The sequence below is a fragment of the Maylandia zebra genome, linkage group LG16 (genome assembly GCF_041146795.1).
Source record: "Maylandia zebra isolate NMK-2024a linkage group LG16, Mzebra_GT3a, whole genome shotgun sequence".
Classification (NCBI taxonomy): Eukaryota; Metazoa; Chordata; class Actinopteri; order Cichliformes; family Cichlidae; genus Maylandia; species Maylandia zebra.
The window spans coordinates 12,027,091-12,046,904 of NC_135182.1; the positions used below are offsets into that span (position 1 = coordinate 12,027,091).

The 19,814-nt window shown below is 39.3% G+C and overlaps 1 protein-coding gene across 1 annotated transcript in view; it reads right to left on the bottom strand.

Moving 5' to 3' along the window:
* kcnh3 (potassium voltage-gated channel, subfamily H (eag-related), member 3) overlaps positions 1 to 19,814 on the bottom strand; it is a 180,663-nt gene that overhangs the window by 41,578 nt on the left and 119,271 nt on the right. Inside the window, exons 2-4 of the mRNA XM_014410478.3 lie at positions 14,592 to 14,825; positions 4,481 to 4,615; positions 121 to 260 (exon numbers count right to left, since the gene is read on the bottom strand). Of these exons, the coding sequence (XP_014265964.3) occupies positions 121 to 260; positions 4,481 to 4,615; positions 14,592 to 14,825 (509 nt within the window). The remainder of the gene's footprint in view (positions 1 to 120; positions 261 to 4,480; positions 4,616 to 14,591; positions 14,826 to 19,814) is intronic.

Below are 19,814 nucleotides of genomic sequence, written 5' to 3' on the forward strand. Positions count from 1 at the left end.
GTAAGGAAACTCCCGACGCTGGCGTGGCAGCTTCATGGGTTGCTGCAGAAAGATGTTAACCACACAGAGAAACCTCAGTCATGTAGATGTAGCTGTAAATATAAAAGGAGAGAAACTCACATTGTTGATCTTGAGCTTGCTCTTGTCTTGTTTCTGCAGGTGTCCTGACAAGTGATAGAGCACAGCTCTGCTGCGGCGCCGATTGGCGTTGAAGCCCGGAGGGCGAGTCACCTGATGCACCTCCAGACCCGTCTCTTCATCTGTGGAGGAGACAGAAACATGCTGAGCTTTGATGCAAGAAACGAGAGGAATTTAAACCAGTTTCTGTCTCATCCGCTGCATGCCAACTAAAGCGCACGCATAGCTCAGAAGTAATGCTTTGACTGCTATCTTTTTATTTCTACGTGTAAGGCTGTGAAAACATAACATAAAGTAAAGAGGTCTGTTTAGGACACGCTCACAGAGTCTGTGAAAAACTAGAAAAGCTGAGATGGACTGATGGAAGGTTGCTTCTTTTTCATATATTGGATAGAATTAACTGTATGGTTAAACATCTTTACACTGACAGAAAGAGAAATTTTGTTGTTTCGCTCTATTTCAGATCAAAGCTAGATGTATGTGGCCCCCGATGAGTTTGACACCCCAGTCCGGGTCCAGGTCAAAGTTTATCTGGGTTAGGGTTTGTTAAGGATTGGATATTAACCCGACCTATAACTCTATATGGGACGCTTATAAGCTCATGAACCGAATGAACTGTTGTTGAGATACATGAAAAAGGATGAAGCCTTCTGAATGGTACTCCCTGACCTGGATTACAGAATCAGTAATATTTACCAAGACCCACCAAGTATCTTATTCATATCATAACTTTCATCATCATCAAAAAAGAGAAAAGGACTGAAACCGAGTGTGCTGAGGGCTCAACAGATAGATTAAGAAAAAGATTAAAGGAGTTGTTCTTTGTAAAGCTATTATTCAGATAGAAAATATTTCCTCTATTTCCACTTTTAATGTCCTGTTTCAACTGTTGCCCTGTTCATAACATGATTTATTATAACCATGGCTGGAAAGTGCCCACCCAAGTAACCAAATCATTTTCATTTTCAACAAGCAAATTTGATTTGTACATAATATCTTGGCTGGATTTCAGGCGGTTCAGATAGTGTATGAAGAAAAGCATCTGTGCCTCTTTCCACATATACAGCATGGGGTTATTCAGAGGACCATCACTAACTAACACACATGCACACGCACACACGGCCTTAACAAGGTGTGTGTTTTGTGTCAGAGGGAAGAGCTGCACCAGCACCTGTTTTGACAGATATACAAAAAGAAGGCGTGTTAGCTGGGCAAAAGTGTAGCTGCAGATATTTTTATCCTTAGAAATTTTAATCTGGGGAGTACGTAGACGTTTTTTCCTGAGCTACATTATTGCTAATTTTAAAGATATCAGCACTCAAGGTCAGAGAAGGGCGAATGAATAATTTTACAGCTGCTAATACAAGTCTCATTAACGTCTCCTTGAAAGCAGTTTCTGAGACACAGGATGAATTGAATGCACTTTGTTGCTTAAAGCCGTCAGCCTTTTGCTGTGTTTTCCCCTTCGTGTCTAAAGGACAGTTTGAAGATGAAAATCTCGTCTTTAATGTTTACTCAGCACACAGAAACACTTGTGACATGTTATTCTTCACAATCTTTTGCAAACCCACAGTTCTCATTTTGTTCAAAGTTTACCCTAACCCAGTGGTGAGGCTTCTAACCCGAGCTTTTTGTTACCAAATCCCTCACCAGCAAGGAAAAATCCCGGCAGCAGCCAGTGGTTCCCCCTCAACCTCTCAGCAGATATACCTATGATGTCAGTTTTTCAGTTACCTCATGTAGAAAATATGGCGTGTGACACCTGACCTTGAGGCCAAGCTCACTGAGCTTCAAACTTGTCTGCGAGTTTGAACAGATACACCTACAGTTGTCGCATTCACAGGAGTCCACGAGGCCCTCCTGTTAGCTTGCCGGGCAGGGTGATGACAGTACCCCATCAGACTCGTGATTTTCATGATTTTCTTTATGCATTTCTTTAATAAATGATTGTAAAAAGTGAGGCACTTGCTTGCACTGGTAAAAAGAGTGATCCTTTTGTTGAATCCAGCTGAGATTTCCCATCGTTTACATCATTCCTAAAAGGCTGCCAGGGTAGCACGTGTCTAAACTTTTCAATAAGATGCTTTAAACTGTTATTGTGATAATTCTTCAGCTCTCTTATACTAGGACTGTGTTAAATGAGCAGTCTACCATCATGAAAATAACTCCCTTTTCTATGACATAGAGAAAATCACATGGATTTCATACAGCAGTGGTGCCACTTCAGAGAAGGTGAGCCCACCATGAAGCATTGCAAACAGCAGCTCTGAAAAGCAATGTTTAAGAAAAAACCCCTCCAACTCTGAATATTTCCACTTCATCTCGAGTGCTCTGATTACTTTTCTTCTGGTCTCCTTAGATGATTGCTATTCATCTCTGAAATTATAGTATATGCTGACAGCATTTACAAGGTTAGAAGGAAGCTTTAGTTCAGTATAAATGTGCTGGATTGCTATTTTTCTTCACACCTTGCAGTGAAATGCAGTACACACACCTGCAAGATATTCACATATTTTACTTTGTACACCTGTTTGAAGCACAGAGAAACATCTCCTGATGCAGGGGTCAATCAATAAAGTTTGCCCTGAGAAAAATACAATTATGCCCCTTTTTAATGGTCAGGTACCAGGTTATGCTGTTGTTTCTATGTTCTTTAAGCACATGGGCAAACAATGAAAGAGAAATGATAGAGGTGGGTTGACCTGCTTTAGGGCAGGTTTCTTGGTTTGTATACATATTCATTATGCAATGCTACAAATTCACAAGAACCAGATGTTATTATAGAAGCAACAGAAACAAACATAACATATCAGCAGGTTAAGGCATTAAAACTTATTATTCTGTGAGCCACATCACTGTCAGCCACAGTGATCTTCTTTCCATTGATAAAGGACTAATACATTGTATCCTATGCTGAAAGAAGGAAGCACGTTTTCTTAGTATTTAGAGAGATCGTGGCTGATACTGGCTAACCAATGTTATAAAAAACAGTTTTAAAATAATCGATGTATGTGCTGATTTGCTTTGACCTCTCCAGCACATTCACGCATGTAAACAAACCAGTGCATGCAAATGAATATGCAGGCTGACCTGATCACCCTTTCCTCCGTTCGATATGTACAACAGTAAAGTGTACAAAGGTAGCATGACCCATACAGCATAACAGTAGTAATGAAATGATTCTTTATGTCGTGAGCAGAGAAAAATGATTCAAAGCTATTTATAAGATGTGCTTTTTAATGTCAGTGGACGCTGCACTTGCCAATAACCGATTCCTGTCTGCCTCTAATTAACATGCAAATATTACCTAGTAATTAAAATTGCAGCCTCGCTCTTCACAATTCAGTATTTTCACCAATTCTCAAAATGTGTGCGTAATCTGGTTCTCAATGTACATCTAATACGAGGAAGCCATTAATATTAATGAGTTCAGTACACTGACAGATTCTTAGTGAGATTTACACTGGGGAAATAAGCAATTCAAATTATTAATTGATGCCTTAATTGTTGTTTGCTTGAAATGACAATAACTACAGCGGAACTGAAAAGCTGAAGGGCCAAATGTTCTGCCTGCTTTCACCATTTCCACGGGTGAAGAGTAATTAAAATTAGGCTCACACTATGGCAGCATAACTAGATAACTGCTGACATGAAATGAAACATAAACATGGGGACATCCCTAACACAGAACAGATATTACTTTATGCAAATTTCATGTTATTTATCGAATACTGCCATTCTACTGGCCTGGGACAGATATTCTCAAGTTGCCTTGAGGCGCTAACCACGGCAATATTACACACCAATAATGAGAAATAATAAAATCCACATGAGGAGGTTGAAGGGCTGAAATCACACTCAATTTACCACTGAGATTACAAAAAATATGAAATCAGAAAAGAATAAGCTTCAATATCAAAATAAAGCATCTTAATTTGTTTGATATTTGGATTTATTAAACTGCTGACGTGGTTCATGCATATGTTATGGCTTGTTGTGTTGTCACTTATTGTTTCCTGCCCTGTTTTCTTATTGTTTTGTTTTAATTGTCTCATGTTTTTACTGACTGTGAAACACTATGGTGAACTTTGTTGTTTTTAATATGTGCTATATAAATACATTTTGACTGATTTGATTGATTGATGTTTGTCTTGGATTAATTCGTTTAGGTCTGTCTTTCCTTGTTTATTTTTACATGTTTGTAGAACATAATAAAGAACAATTACAAGGATTTCATAGATTTTCTGGCAAATAAATAAAAATGTCCTTTTGGCAGCCATGCCGCTGTCAAAATTTTGGGCCACGACTGTAGTGCCAGCTGGCGTCTTTTATACAAACTCACCAGTTTCAGGTCCTTGCTCAGGGTCCTGCTCCTTCTTCTTGTCAGTGATGTCTTTGTGGGACACGAGAAAAAGAACCACCTCGCCCTTCTCATTCTTAATCGGTACAATGTCCAGAAGACACCAGAACTTTGTACCTGGAGAGAAAAATAAATGCAAACCTACAATTAATGTGGTCTTTCGTAATACAAAAGTGGAAGCGGTTAAATCTTTTTCTCCAATGTACCAAATGTTTCAGTCCTATACATCACTTTTAACAGACAAAGTCTGTGGAAGTCTTTACTGAACTATTTCTGATGCTCATAAATGTGAGTTATATGTGAGTTTACATTTTAAACCAAGCGAAACAGTGTCTGACTCATGTTATCTCATTTTTTTACATTATTTTAATTTGTTAATTTTCCAATTAGTGGTAAAAAAGTGGCATTAACCCACCGCAGACTGCTGTTACCTCAATATTAATGATGTGACCAGCAATGTTTAATGTTTAATCTGGCTGCCTACTGCCGTGTACATGCCGCTGAACACAGACTCAGACTCAGAAAAAACCCCCCTGATGAAATTGGCTTCAGGAGCAGATTACTTTGACATTTTAGACAGACATTTCCTTCCATGTGCAGACACAAAACAGAGCAGGCATCAATCACACTGATTAAGTTAAAAATACCATAAAAGAGGAGCTGGGGTGGACGTGGGTTGCAAAGTTGCATGCAGATGCTCAGGAACTGTGGGTAGGCTGAAGTTGCTTAAATAGCCCTAAAATTATTCATAAGGAATCTATTAAAATGTGAGCCATCATCTAACTTGTACTGAGATCAGCTGATCTGCCTGAACAGGCCCGAAATGAACTAAATAGATGAATTTTGTTAGTTTTGAGTGAAACTACATACCTTCACAACATTAATCTTGCACACTGAAAAATGGTACTTAAGGGTACCTAGTATGTTTTTCTCATTTTATACAATATACAAGATCATGTGGTGTGTGTTAGGTTTATATTGTTGATTGTCATTTATGCTTAGAAATATATACTCATATATTCTTAGAGTTTTATAATCGATTGCATAATGATAGAGGTCTGATCCTTAGCAGTCTGCAAAGACTCTGTGTGCCTCCAAGAGCACTCTGGCACACACACACATCTTAAGGTCATGAGAGAGGTCATACCTTCTCTTACTGACATATGGTATAGGAGAACACCTACTCTGTATCTGGTTAAGTATAAGAGCCCTTTGTTTGAATGAACTGCTGGACTCCCTGGCGCCAGTAGGTGTGGGGAGTCTTCACAGGGTCACATCTTGACCCCGCACACACACACACACACACACACACACACACACACACACACACACACACACACACACACACACTTGTTCACATGTATGTCTGTGTAAGAAGAAACTCCAGCAGAACCAGGCTCAGGGAGGGGCGGGGCCATCTGCTGTGACTGGTTGGGGAGTGAGGGGAAAAGAGCCAGAGATCAATAAGAATTAATGGTTAAATACAGAGTGGTTTAGAAACCCACTGAGTCAAAACCAGGAGTGAAGAAGAAATGTGAGCAAAGTGTAAACTTGCAGCTTTCATTTAAGCAGTTAAACGTTGACTTCTTAGTCAACTGAACAACAACCATGTTCTCAATGAACCCAGAAAACTCATTAATATCAAAGCTGAATGTTTCTGGAAATAGTTTTTAGTTTGTTTTTAGTTTTAGCTATTTTAGGGGGATATCTGTGTGTGCAGGTGACTATTACTGTGCATAATTATTAGGCAACTTAACAAAAAACAAATATATACCCATTTCAATTATTTATTTTTTACCAGTGAAACCAATATAACATCTTCACATTCACAAATATACATCTCTGACATTCAAAAACAAAACAAAAACAAATCAGCGACCAATATAGCCACCTTTCTTTGCAAGGACACTCAAAAGCCTGCCATCCATGGATTCTGTCAGTGTTTTGATCTGTTCACCATCAACATTGCGTGCAGCAGCAACCACAGCCTCCCAGACACTGTTCAGAGAGGTGTACTGTTTTCCCTCCTTGTAAATCTCACATTTGATGATGGACCACAGGTTCTCAATGGGGTTCAGATCAGGTGAACAAGGAGGCCATGTCATTAGTTTTTCTTCTTTTATACCCTTTCTTGCCAGCCACGCTGTGGAGTACTTGGACGCGTGTGATGGAGCATTGTCCTGCATGAAAATCATGTTTTTCTTGAAGGATGCAGACTTCTTCCTGTACCACTGCTTGAAGAAGGTGTCTTCCAGAAACTGGCAGTAGGACTGGGAGTTGAGCTTGACTCCATCCTCAACCCGAAAAGGCCCCACAAGCTCATCTTTGATGATACCAGCCCAAACCAGTACTCCACCTCCACCTTGCTGGCGTCTGAGTGGGACTGGAGCTCTCTGCCCTTTACCAATCCAGCCACGGGCCCATCCATCTGGCCCATCAAGACTCACTCTCATTTCATCAGTCCATAAAACCTTAGAAAAACCAGTCTTGAGATATTTCTTGGCCCAGTCTTGACGTTTCAGCTTGTGTGTCTTGTTCAGTGGTGGTCGTCTTTCAGCCTTTCTTACCTTGGCCATGTCTCTGAGTATTGCACACCTTGTGCTTTTGGGCACTCCAGTGATGTTGCAGCTCTGAAATATGGCCAAACTGGTGGCAAGTGGCATCTTGGCAGCTGCACGCTTGACTTTTCTCAGTTCATGGGCAGTTATTTTGCGCCTTGGTTTTTCCACACGCTTCTTGCGACCCTGTTGACTATTTTGAATGAAACGCTTGATTGTTCGATGATCACGCTTCAGAAGCTTTGCAATTTTGAGACTGCTGCATCCCTCTGCAAGATATCTCACTATTTTTGACTTTTCTGTGCCTGTCAAGTCCTTCTTTTGACCCATTTTGCCAAAGGAAAGGACGTTGCCTAATAATTATGCACACCTGATATAGGGCGTTGATATCATTAGACCACACCCCTTCTCATTACAGAGATGCACATCACCTAATATGCTTAATTGGTAGTAGGCTTTCGAGCCTATACAGCTTGGAGTAAGACAACGTGCATGAAGAGGATGATGTGGACAAAATACTCATTTGCCTAATAATTCTGCACTCCCTGTAAAGGTTCAGATTGACTCCCTCTATATTTTCATACATGAAGGTGTTCTTAAGGTGTCCTTTTTTTCTCATTGTACCCACTGTACCAAAATGTTGATTTAGCCTTTTTGTTTTTTCTTGATTAGGTTTATTCTGTCTTGTCTAACCTTGGCCTCCTTCCCATGGACAAAGCTCTTGTTGACATTTTCCATCAAAAGCAAATTCAGGCTTTTGGACTTACCTCAGACCTAGTCATTAGTCAATTGTTCAATTACTTGTGAGTCTGTGAAAATGGAGAAACTATGTAAAAATATCTGTAATCATAAATGGAGTGTTTTTATCATTTTTGAATTAAAGCTCAAAGACTATCAATCACATCTTAGTTATTACTAATTTAGAATAGAGAAGAGCAGACCTAATTGTATTATGAGAGTATGTTCACACTGCTCTTTCAGCATAGAGGGATTTGCTTTGCCATCTAAACCCTCAGAATACACATGGTGTGTTGAGGAGGTGTGGTGGCCCACAGATAACACACACACCTTCACTACAGGAGAGTCGCCTGGCTGCCTTACCGAGGGCTGTGATCACTGCCAAATATAGATGAAATAGCATAATTAAAGCTGCTTGTCTATGTGTTGACACTATCAGAAATGTATTTAAACTCGAGCTAAATCAGTTCTAAAATCAAGTGATCTTAAAAAGTAATCAACACCAGGCTTGGATACATACATGGTAGAAATATCCTAAAAATCACAGCTGGTCTCAAAAATGCTGCTCTTCCACCTCAAAAATATTTATGCCCAAAATGATGAATAAGTAATCTGATTACATGTACTGTTGTAAAACATTTTATTCTGTTACCAGTGTTCATACACTTAATCACCAGATCACCACAGAACTGGTCAAATGAAATGTACTTGACTGGTATACATTCAGTTTGTACAAAGCATATGTTCCATAATAATTAATCATTTAAATAAATAAATCTTAGTTGTGTTCCTTCATGTCATCCAAGAACAGATTTTTCGAGTACGTAAATCTTTAAAAATGGCCCAAATATGTAATTTATCCTTTTAAAAGCACTTCCTCATGGAGTAATACATATTTGGTTGCCTAGCAACAACGATGATGAGATTGATGTATGTGGGACTGACTTGAAATAAAACGTGTGTAACATGAACCAGTATACACAGATGGTTCCGATACTTTCAGATAATCTTCACGGGGTTTATTGACAGTAGAACAATAGGTGAATAGTGCATTACCAGCCTTGTCCCTTATATAAGGGTACCAAATAAAACATTTAAGCCCTCTTTACTGTCACATAAATGCATGAAATCAGGCTAAAACTTGTTGCTTTGGTTTTCTGTTACCCATCTAAAGCTCTGATTTGTGATGTGATGGGCTGCAACTGGTACAGTGCACACTGTTTCCTGGAGCTCTGAGACTTGTGCCAGAATAATAAGGGGATCATGTATGTAAATAATACATTTAAACATAAGCCATATTGAGGCCAGATTTGTCCCTGTTTGACTGGAACACGACAGTAAACAACAGTGCTGGAAACAGCATGTGCTCTCTTCTGTTCTACCTCTGTTTGCCTAACTCGAATGATGATATCAGGATAACTTATAATACAAGTTAGAACATTTTAAAAGTAACAGGTTCTCTTTATGTTTGGAGAGCTGATCATAGAAAATTTGGTCTTTATAGTAAAAAATGAAGTTTGCCAAAAACATTTTTGGCAAATCTGATAGAAGCAAACAATTTAGTGCCAACACACACGGGGCCTATTTGGAAATCACTGAAATGAGAATAATAAATCAACAGCATAAAGAATGCATGGAAAGCATTAAAGAGGCACTACTGTCTGCTTTTGAGCTCTGCTTTTAATTTGTATTTGTTTAGATTGATCTGTCAAATTGAGTATGAATGCCTATCAACAGCTACCATGCCTCACATCTGATCTCCTCAGAATTATCCACTGAGCCTTCTGATCCATGCAGGGCACGAGGATTTTGAAGAATACCTTGAGGAACTAAAATTGTTAAATCAATAATTTGTCCAAATTATATATAAAACATGTGGACGTCACTGTTATTTTTAACTTCACAGTCAAGCTAAACAGGCAACGATTCAAATATATTAGCAAATAATTATTGACTTGAAAGGAATCATGGCTCCCTCTGCCTCTCACCCTATGACATCAAGGATCGTCTAGGGCAGCGATCCCCAACCTTTTTGTTTTTATGTCCCACAATATTTTCACGGACCGGCCTTTAAGGTGTCGCGGATAAATACAAAAAAAATAAAACCAGTATCGGTGATCTGACAAAACACCCCACCTATCAAGTAACTTGTTACTGCGCATGCGCACAACTCAAAACGGCCATGATTTCTGTGTTAATAGTACACGCCTATTATTTGATTCTACCCTGATCTCGTGTGTGCAAAAGAAGGTTAGTGTTATATGTTTTACTTCTTTATTACAGTTGATTCTTGTTTTCCTTAAGCTGTTGTCAATTTGTTAACTTTTCAAGCTAACATGCATTGTCACGGACCTGGTTCCGGGGACTCGGGATCCGTGAGCAGTGTGGACTATTATTATTATTATTATTATTATTATTTGAGGTGTGTGTCTTCTGCATTGCTGCTGTTCCTGTGCTCCCTGTTTGTGTATTGGCAGGTGTGTGTGGGTGCGGTCGTGATAGGCACTGGTGGGTGTGGCCCTGCCAGCAGACCGGTCACATCCAAGGCTCTTCACACACACCTGGTGCTGATCAAGCCTCGTCGGGGGAGCTACTTTAGAGTGTGGTGGAGCGCTCTCCGGTGGGATCGTTGAGTGACTACCCATCAGTGTTTTCAGCCAAATCAGTGAGTGCTAGTCTATCGCTGTTTAGTTGTGTGTTAACGGCTGCCTCTGTGGATTTTCCAGCAGGAGTGCGGGAACGGGAGGGCGGCGAGCACACGTATCACGGGAGCGGAGACACGGAGCATGAGCACTGAGGAGAAGACACGGCACGGGAGTTGGAAACGCACGGGGATGTATTGATTGTGTACTATTTACTTCACTGTAAATAAACGCACTGCATTCATCGCACAGAGTCCTGCATTTTGGGTCCTCCTTCCCCACATCCCCCCACATTTGCCCTGGGAAACCATGACATGCGTTTTGTTTTTTGTGCAAAAATACTCCAATTTGGAGTCTCAATTGAAGTCATATTTCAAGTCTTGATTTAGTGCTTCTAAACTTCTGTAAACTGGCGTACAGCGTAAACCTTGTCAATTAATTTTAGTCCTCCTGCAGTTAGTGGGCACCACTCTCCGTTGTTATGTCGAAGAAAGTAATATTGCACTACATACTTGTACCTAAATAAATACAAGCAGGAAGCACGTTTTGATAGTGTGATTTGGCCGTCAGAACGTCCTACCTATACATATGTACGATGGAGGCATAAACCACGTAAGGTTTACTATAAATTTACGCTATGGTAGGATGTTTTGACAAAGTAGGATGTTTTGATTTAGACTTATTCATAACACACGGGAAAAGACCCAGGGAAACCGAGTTAACGATAAAAACCGATAAAAATCCAGAAAACCATCCATTTCACACCCGAGCCTCAACTCTCGCGACCTGGTACCAAACGACCAATAATGTACCCCGGGGGTTGGGAACCGCTGATCTAGGGTACCGTTGCTTATTTGCCCATTTGTCTTTGTTTTGTGATTGCTTGAGCAAAATAATTCATATTACCTGAAAAGTGCTTTTATTGCAACACTGATCAGTTTGCAGTTTTGTTTTTCAAAGTTGTTCCCGTCCATTTACTTACCTGTTATTAAAGGGATTACTGAGAAGCTTGGGGTATTTTATGACTATGTGCTCAGTGAATAAATAATCATTATGAAATTGTGCTAAAATTGTGCTTAGAAGAGAATTGTCATGATCTGAGTGAGCCAACTGGATATAAATGTGTTTGTTTTTTTCTTGCTCCTCTGGAGAACTGCTAAAATGTTAATAAGAGCTAGTGAAGAGCGGATAAAAGCACGAAACGCTTCTAATTTGTGACGTGTGCATTTGTGGGAAACAAGTTTTTATAACCTTCTGTTGTTATAGCCTTATATCTCAGAGGAGCAGATGTGTCCTCATCTCCCTGTGCTACTCTTCTATCTATATGTCACCCACTCCCCTTATTATTTATTTGACTGAGCCTTTGCTCCTGTGCCAGCTCGCACACACCATTGATTCATTAACAATTAATGAGTGGATGAATGTCTGGCCTTTCACTAGCTTTGTTTCACTTAAGTTTTTCATTTCTCTGCTTGGCTGTTGCTCTCCTTCTCTCCTCGGCACACTTTTAATCTTTCATTTCTTCGTTTAGCTAATTGTCATTAGCCAGAATCAGTTGTTTTTAGTTGCTGAGTTTTGACTTCTTAAGACTGTGACAACGAAACAAGTGAGGTGCAAGAAAAAAAGCTCTTTGGTCAGCTAAAATATATTAATACTACCATTTGTACAATCCATTGTAAATAGTAATTTGTCCTCTGTTGTTATACCTGTGAAGCTTAAACATGCAGTAACTCAGCGTCTACTCAAGAAACCTGCTCTTGATCCTGATATTATTGCAAATTACAGGCCTAACTGAGTTGGGGTTTTTTTCAAAAATTCTTGAAAAGGTAGTTTACAAGCAATTAATGTCCTTTTTAGAAGAACACTGTATTTTAGAAGTTTTTCAATCTGGTTTTTAAAGCTTTGCATAGTACAAAATCTGCCTTTTTAAGAGTTTTTAATGATGTGTTTTTAGCACCTGACTCAGGTGTGTTATTATCGTGCTTTTAGATTTAACTGCTGCCTTTGATACAGTGGATCATAACATTTTAATTTACTGTTTAGAGCAGTTGGTGGGTGTTAGGAGTGGTTTAGATCCTATTTGGCAGAGCAAACTTTCTCTGTGAAACTTGGTGAGTTTGTATCCTCTGCTGCTGCTTCTCTTCAATGTGGGGTCCCACAGGGTCCAGTTTTAGGCCCCCTTCTTTTCTCCCTATACCTGCGACCCTTTGGATCTATTTTTAGGAAACATGGGATTTCTTTCCACTGTTATGCTAATGACTCCCAGATTTATTTCCCTCTTAAAAAGATAAATGGCTTCTCAGTAGACCCTCTGCTCAGATGTTCAGTTCAGTTCAGTTCATTTTTATTTCAAACATTTCAAACATGTGCCTTCACAATCATTACAAACTATTATTCCATTATTTGTTTGAAAAGGAGTAGGCAGAAGTATTTACTTATTTGTCCCTACCCCCTCAAGTTTTACCTCTCATTCATTTAATTGTTTTTTTTGTCTTAAATTAAACAAACAACAACAAACAGCAACAAAAATAAAGCAAAACAAAACAAAACATACATCAATCAAAAACAAGAAATTAGCAAGTCCCACCACAGTATAGTTTCTTTCATATGATAAATACAGAATGTGTATATTTGCAGATACACAAGTTATGGAAAAACAAACAAACCAAAACCAAAAAAACCAAAAAAGAACCACAACAGCATTACCAGCAACATTACCGTCCTGGGTTAACCCTGTTTTCTTCATTCTTATACTTATTTAAAATTAGGTTTTTATATTTTACTTTAAACTGTTTTATGTTTTTACTGTCTTTTATTTCTTCTGTTAGACTGTTCCATAATTTAACTCCTGCAATTGAGATAGACATCGTTTTTAAAGTTGTTCTAGCACTTTGTATTTTTAAATTCCATTTCCCTCTTAAGTTATACCCACCTTCTCTTTCTATGAACAATTTACAGATTTCTTTTGGAAGCAATTTATTTCTTACTTTATACATTATTTGCGCTGTTTTAAGCTTCACCAAGTCTTGGAATTTAATAGCTTGCATTTTGACAAAGAGTGCATTTGTATGGTCCCTGTACCCTACATTATTTATTAATCTAATGGCCCTTTTCTGTATTATAGTTATTGTTTGTGTGTTACTTTTGTATGTGTTTCCCCAGACCTCTACACAGTAGCTCATATATGGCAGTAGTAAAGCACAGTATAAAATGTGCAGTGCTTTCTGATCCAACATATGCTTTGCTTTCCCCAGGACGGCAATGCCCCGTGCCAATTTCCCCCAAACATAAGTAATGTGTGGCTTCCAACAGAGCTTGTGGTCGATGATCACCCCAAGAAATTTTATTTGTCTTGATGAAATAAAGGCCTGGATGGCTTTGAACTTTTTAAAGCCAACTCGGTTCGCTGGCACAGAAAGCTGAAGTGGGGGTGGGTTTCAAAGCAGCTTGCAGTGAAAGCACACATTCTAGGAAGATTAAAACTTAAACAGCATGCACATGTGAGATTTACAATTTAGAAGGGTATCACCAGCATCCCGGCAGCTGACCTGACTGGAGTCTGTTGACCTGGTTTTAGAATGGAAAGAAAATATAATTCTGAATATTTTATTTACCACCGCTCCAACCTTTTTCTTAAATATCTTCTTTTAAGATACTTGGCGACCGTGGCTCAGGGGGTTGGGAATCGCATCTGTAACCGGACGATCGCTGGTTTGATCCCTGAGCTCTCTGTCCTGGTCGTTGTGTCCTTGGGCAAGACACTTTGCCCTACTTGCCTACTGGTGTTGGCCAGAGGGGCCGATGGCGCGATATGGCAGCCTCGCTTCTGTCAGTCTGCCCCAGGGCAGCTGTGGCTACAACCGTAGCTGCCTCCACCAGTGTGTGAATGTGAGAGTGAATGAATAGTGGCATTGGAAAGCGCTTTGGGTGCCTTGAAAAGCGCTATATAAATCCAATCCATTATTATTAAAAACAGCCAATTTGTTTTTTATCATCAGCTCCCTCAGCAGCTGTAAGTTTGTAGTCACCTTTACACCTTTACTTTATGGTTGAATCACAGGTGAGTAAATATTCATTTTCCTCCGTAAGTAGTATTAAATCCACAAACGTATACACACACAAACACACACACACAGATTTTTCATGTGGGGTCACCTTCCTTCTTGTAGAAGACCAGCTCAGTCTTGAACTCCCTCCGTTCATCCAGGGCTCCTTGGATCTGGGCCGTTGACCGGTCGCTCGTTTCTGGGCCGTACAGGAAGTGACACGCGCAGCTCTTCTGCATGAGTTCGGCACGGGCGTAACCAGTGAGCTCACAGAAACCATCAGAGCAGTAAACGATGGGGTAGAGTGACTGCACCTGGGCGTTTCCCAGAACAAAGTTGCTGTCTGCAAAGAGAGAGAAGAGAAAGCAGAGAGCAATCACTATGACTGTGTCATGAAGACAATTGGCAGAGCTAGTGTTCATGCATACAGCTCCCGAAAGGATGTTTTTATATCCATTAAGCCTAAAATCGATGTAGTAGACCGCTAGTGTTTGTGATAAAAAATACATAAACTCAGCCACCAGAAAACAACAAAAGCTTGTCAGACTAGCTGTGACTCCGACTGTAGCATTGGAGCAAAAAAACTATGATTGTGCAATCAGTGTTGGGCTCCTGAAGGGTTGGGCTGGTAAACAACAGACTAATTTATACTGCCAATCATCACATTAGTTAACCTGGTGTAAAAGTAGGCCACATGTTCCACTTTCTTACAGCTATAAGACCCACAGCCTCTGGATGGCAGGAGGAGGGTGACCCGTCTCATTCAAATCTGTTGCCTTTGAGAAGCGTCTAACACCATACTCTTTTGAGAGTGAGGATGGCAACGAAAGTAACTAAAAGTAGGATGGAGCTACTGAGAGGTAAGGTAGAATAGCAAGAATAAATGAATGTGAATAAATGAATAAGTGAATGCAGTTTACTAGAAACCACACACAGCACAGGTGATCAAGGAGTTCAACAAGAAATCTAGTCGTTCTGACATTTCTGATGTTTACGTCCTAGATTCAAAGGGGAAAAAAACATTTATGGAGAAAATAAGATCGTGTTGTATATTAAAATGCACTAAAAATAATTTGACTTGTAGAATCAGTTTTTAAGAGTTGGAGCATCGACGGTTTCTGTGGTTGCGTGTTCTACGGAAGTGTAAAACTATTCATTAAGTGAAATAAAATAAAAACTTTCCTTCTAAAAAAAATTGAATCTCTATTGTATACTTGTTTAAGCTAAATACAGCACCCATATATACACATTTATCATATTTTACTTTAAGTCTTTGTGGACTTAAAGTAAAATATGATAAATGTGTGTTAATGGGATGGGCTCCACCCCAACATGCCACACCAAATCCCTGCTCACAACCCTGAGTTGGATAAGCAGTTAAGAAAATGGATGGAACTATTTTATTTTTATTTTTAAATTAATTTTATTTATTTGTAAATTAATGTAAAATCACTTTAAATGTAATAAAACATAATTTTTCTTGTTTTTTAAATGTATTTGTCTGTACACATGCATATTTAGATTTTTAAAATACATTCACAAATGTATCATAATTTCACAAATATTTGTCCGTTATTTGAAAGATCGAACTGTTAAATTCAAATGTAATGCTATGGAAAAATATATAAAATGATTCTTGTAAACTTTTCAAATAATTCAAATAATAATTATTATTATTGTTATTTAGGGTGATCGTGGCTCAAGAGTTGGCAGTTCGCCTTGTAATCAGATGGTTGCCGGTTCGAGCCCCGGTTTGGACACTCTCGGTCGTTGTGTCCTTGGGCAAGACACTTCACCTACCACCCACTGGTGATGGCCAGAGGGGAATTATAAAGTGGAATTGTAAAGCGCTTTGAGGGTCTCAAAAAGCGCTATATGAATGCCATCCATTATTATTTCAACCAACTGTTAACTGTATATTTCTGTACATTATTATTATTACAGTATTATTATTCATATTGCCGCATTCATTGACCTTGTTTATAGGTAATTTCATTGTTTAATCACATTAAAATGTTCCTAATTTAATGTTTAAAAGCACTTGAAAAAAAATCCCTTTTTTTTCTGTATTTTTATGGTATTATTTTGGTGCCCCAGCTGCCGGAATATTACTGTTTTTTTAGGATTTTTTTTTTTTTACGGTGTAAGATAGACCCAAAAATAATACATACAGAGAAAAACCCAACAATCACATGACCCCCCTATGAGCAAGCACTTTGGCGACAGTGGGAAGGAAAAACTCCCTTTTAACAAGAAGAAACCTCTGGCAGAACTAGGCTCAGGGAGGGGCGGGGCCATCTGCTGTGACTGGTTGGGGTGAGAAAAGGAACTATAACTCCTTGTTACAATTACTCCTAAGTTTACCCCTTTTACAGATCTAAAGCTTTAGATTTTTTTTTTTTAAATATTTGCACTACTTTTGTTCTAATGCATCTCTTTAATTAAAAACAAGATCTGAATAAGTGTCATACTGTCGCTGTGCTGTGGAGATCAACTACAACATAAAATTTAATGAACTGAATGTGCATGTTCAAATACATTCATTACTGCATAATTTCTACTTCTGGTGATTGAAGGATTTTGGATTTTAACTGACAATTTTATTTTAGCTTGGTCTTACTCTTGAGGTTTTCGTATTTCTTCCACAGCTACACTTATAAAGATAACACTTATAAAGACAGATAAAACTTTAAAGACATTTTCAGCTTTGGTAGATAAAAGCACAGCAAACACCAAAATATATCCAGTACCTGCGGGATAAATCCAAAAACTACCCAATATCAAACATTAAAACACTCAAAAAGTAAGAACTCCTGCCATATTTGCAGGCATTCTGCAATCCTCAAAAGACTCCACTGGGCTTGTTTCTATCAGTTATTTCAAATGATGCACATGAAAGCAGCATCACTGTGAGAAAGGAGAAACAGAGCTGGAAGCAAGGCTGTTGTCCTCCAGAATGAGGAATCCTTGCAGATCAGAAACCAGATTTGATGGGGTGAAGTAAACAATGTCAAGAGTCGTCACAAAACCTCATCAGGTTTCATTAATCGAAGCCGTCAGTAGCATGCCTGCACATGCACTGCACAATCTGCTGTTCAAGATACAAGCACAACTACACTCTGGCTGCTGATTGGTGATCAGCTGCAGATAGACGTGTTTGTGTGCGTGCATGTGTGAACGCCAAGTGGAAAATTTTGCTACTGCTTATTCGGTTAATGGTTCCTGTCATGTAGCTAAGCAAACACTGTAAAATGCACTATTTATTACTTTGTGCTCAGCTATTCTCATGGATCCATCAGTTCTGGTGGCCCGGGGGACCCTTCCCATATTAAATATTTTATGGTGTAATAATGAGATGTGTTTGTGTGTGCCTGTTTGGCTTTCAGCTCAATTGAGAGACAGATTAAAAGAAAATGCTGAGTCAAGGAACTGATCAAAGGGGCAGTTATCAGTCGTGACCTTTCAGAGAGGTCACGACTGATAACTGGACTAGTATATAGTGCTTTTCTACTCTGACTACCGGTCTCGCTCACTCAATCACACACACAGTTTTTTCTATATCTAAGCACTTTGTCCAACAGCCGTGCCCACGTTCACACACCAGTGGGTGCATCTAGGTTTCAATATCTTACCTAAGGAAACTTTGAGATGCAGACTGGAGGAGCTGGGGAATCAACCCTTTGACCTCCCGGTTCATAGACAACCCGCTGCAGCTCCTGAGCCACAGCTACCATTGAAGAATTTTATTTTATTTTTTAAAACTCAAATGGACCTTTGAAAAAGCAATCCTGTCATATCTGTACTAGTGAAATTCCCTCTACTTGGGGCTAAGCCAAAAGGCCATCTTCTGCCTCTAGCAAGTTCAAACCTTGAGTGCCAGACTTTTAACAAATTCACAAAGAGAGGTGAGCATCATTCCCATCTGTGTTACACTACACCTACTACCTGTTAGGTAGAAAACTGGTTTGAAACTTTAATAATTTTTAAAAACGACAGTGTAGATTTACTCCCACCTCTTGAACTGACATCAAGATGAACTCCCCTAATTGTTTCCAGAGGTTAAAGTTGGCCAGGACAGGAATGGGGCACCTGTTCTGGCCAACATGTGTAATTAGAGTAATTAGATCAATAATTAACAGCATTTAATAGATGATAATATAAAGCAAGCTCATTCTTTGTTTGCAGCCGTGCATTTCTTCTGCCACTAAGATTCTCACTCAATAGTTCAGGAATGATTGTCACAGTTTTCTCCTGCACACTTCACACATCTTTGTTTTTTCCATCACAAATCTGTGATTCATGCTGCAAAGATCAACAAATCGACATTAGCAAACTTCGGCATGCACACGGCAGCTAAGTGGCGGTTAATTTAAAATGCAGCATTTCAAACAGCTCCGCGAATGTGTCCAATCACATAAACTGTTCCTGCGCAGCACATTAGGGCTTCCATCTAGAGGTAGCTGTATTGTGTGGATTGAATGATAACAGCTCTTAACATGCATGAAAGAGAGAACAGGAGCAGAAGACGATTAGTGACTTTGAAAGGTAAGAACTGCTCAGCAACTGACATTTGATAAATCTAAAAAAAGCATTTAAAGCAAGTGTCCTAATTAATTTGAGATTATTATAATCAGACACTGGGCCTGTACATAATGCGCTGCTGGAATTATCTATCATCTACACATCGTAAGATTTCTTTAAAATAGAACATTTAAAAAAAATAATGTAACAGAACGACTGTACTGGAGAGTAGATGCAGAGTAAGTCGGGTTTTTTGCAATATTGTTGCAAAGTTTGCAGTGACAGATGTTGTATTACTGCAGAACACACAGCTCTGCACTGTCGGTAGAGGTGACCAATTGAATTCAAATTTCATTTGTCACATACACAGTACAACATGTAGTGAAATGCTTGTGTCCGAGCTGCGGACAGGCTGCCGACGTAGCTGCGCCATTCCAGGGCTTAGTTTTAGCATGGGGGGTCTAGCCAGGACACTTACTGGATACCGAGTGGGAATGGAGCTTGCAACTCGTGCTCCAAAGGGGTGTAGTTTTACCACTTTATCTAGCTGCAAATCTGTTGATCCTCTTTAGTATGATTTGCCAAACTCCACATGCTCTGTGCTACTTTTATACAGCTTATTGGCTAGAAAGCAGTCGTGACAGATCATGTAACGCTGGGAAGAAAACGACAGCAAACGTGCCAAAAGTCATGGTCATCTTTGTGCTTGCATTGGTCTTTACAGTATGGGTTTCTGTTTTCAGGCTAAATTTACCTGTTAATCTTCCCTCAGTGACCTCTGTTTCCTTGCCTCTCTCTCTCTCTCTCCCCT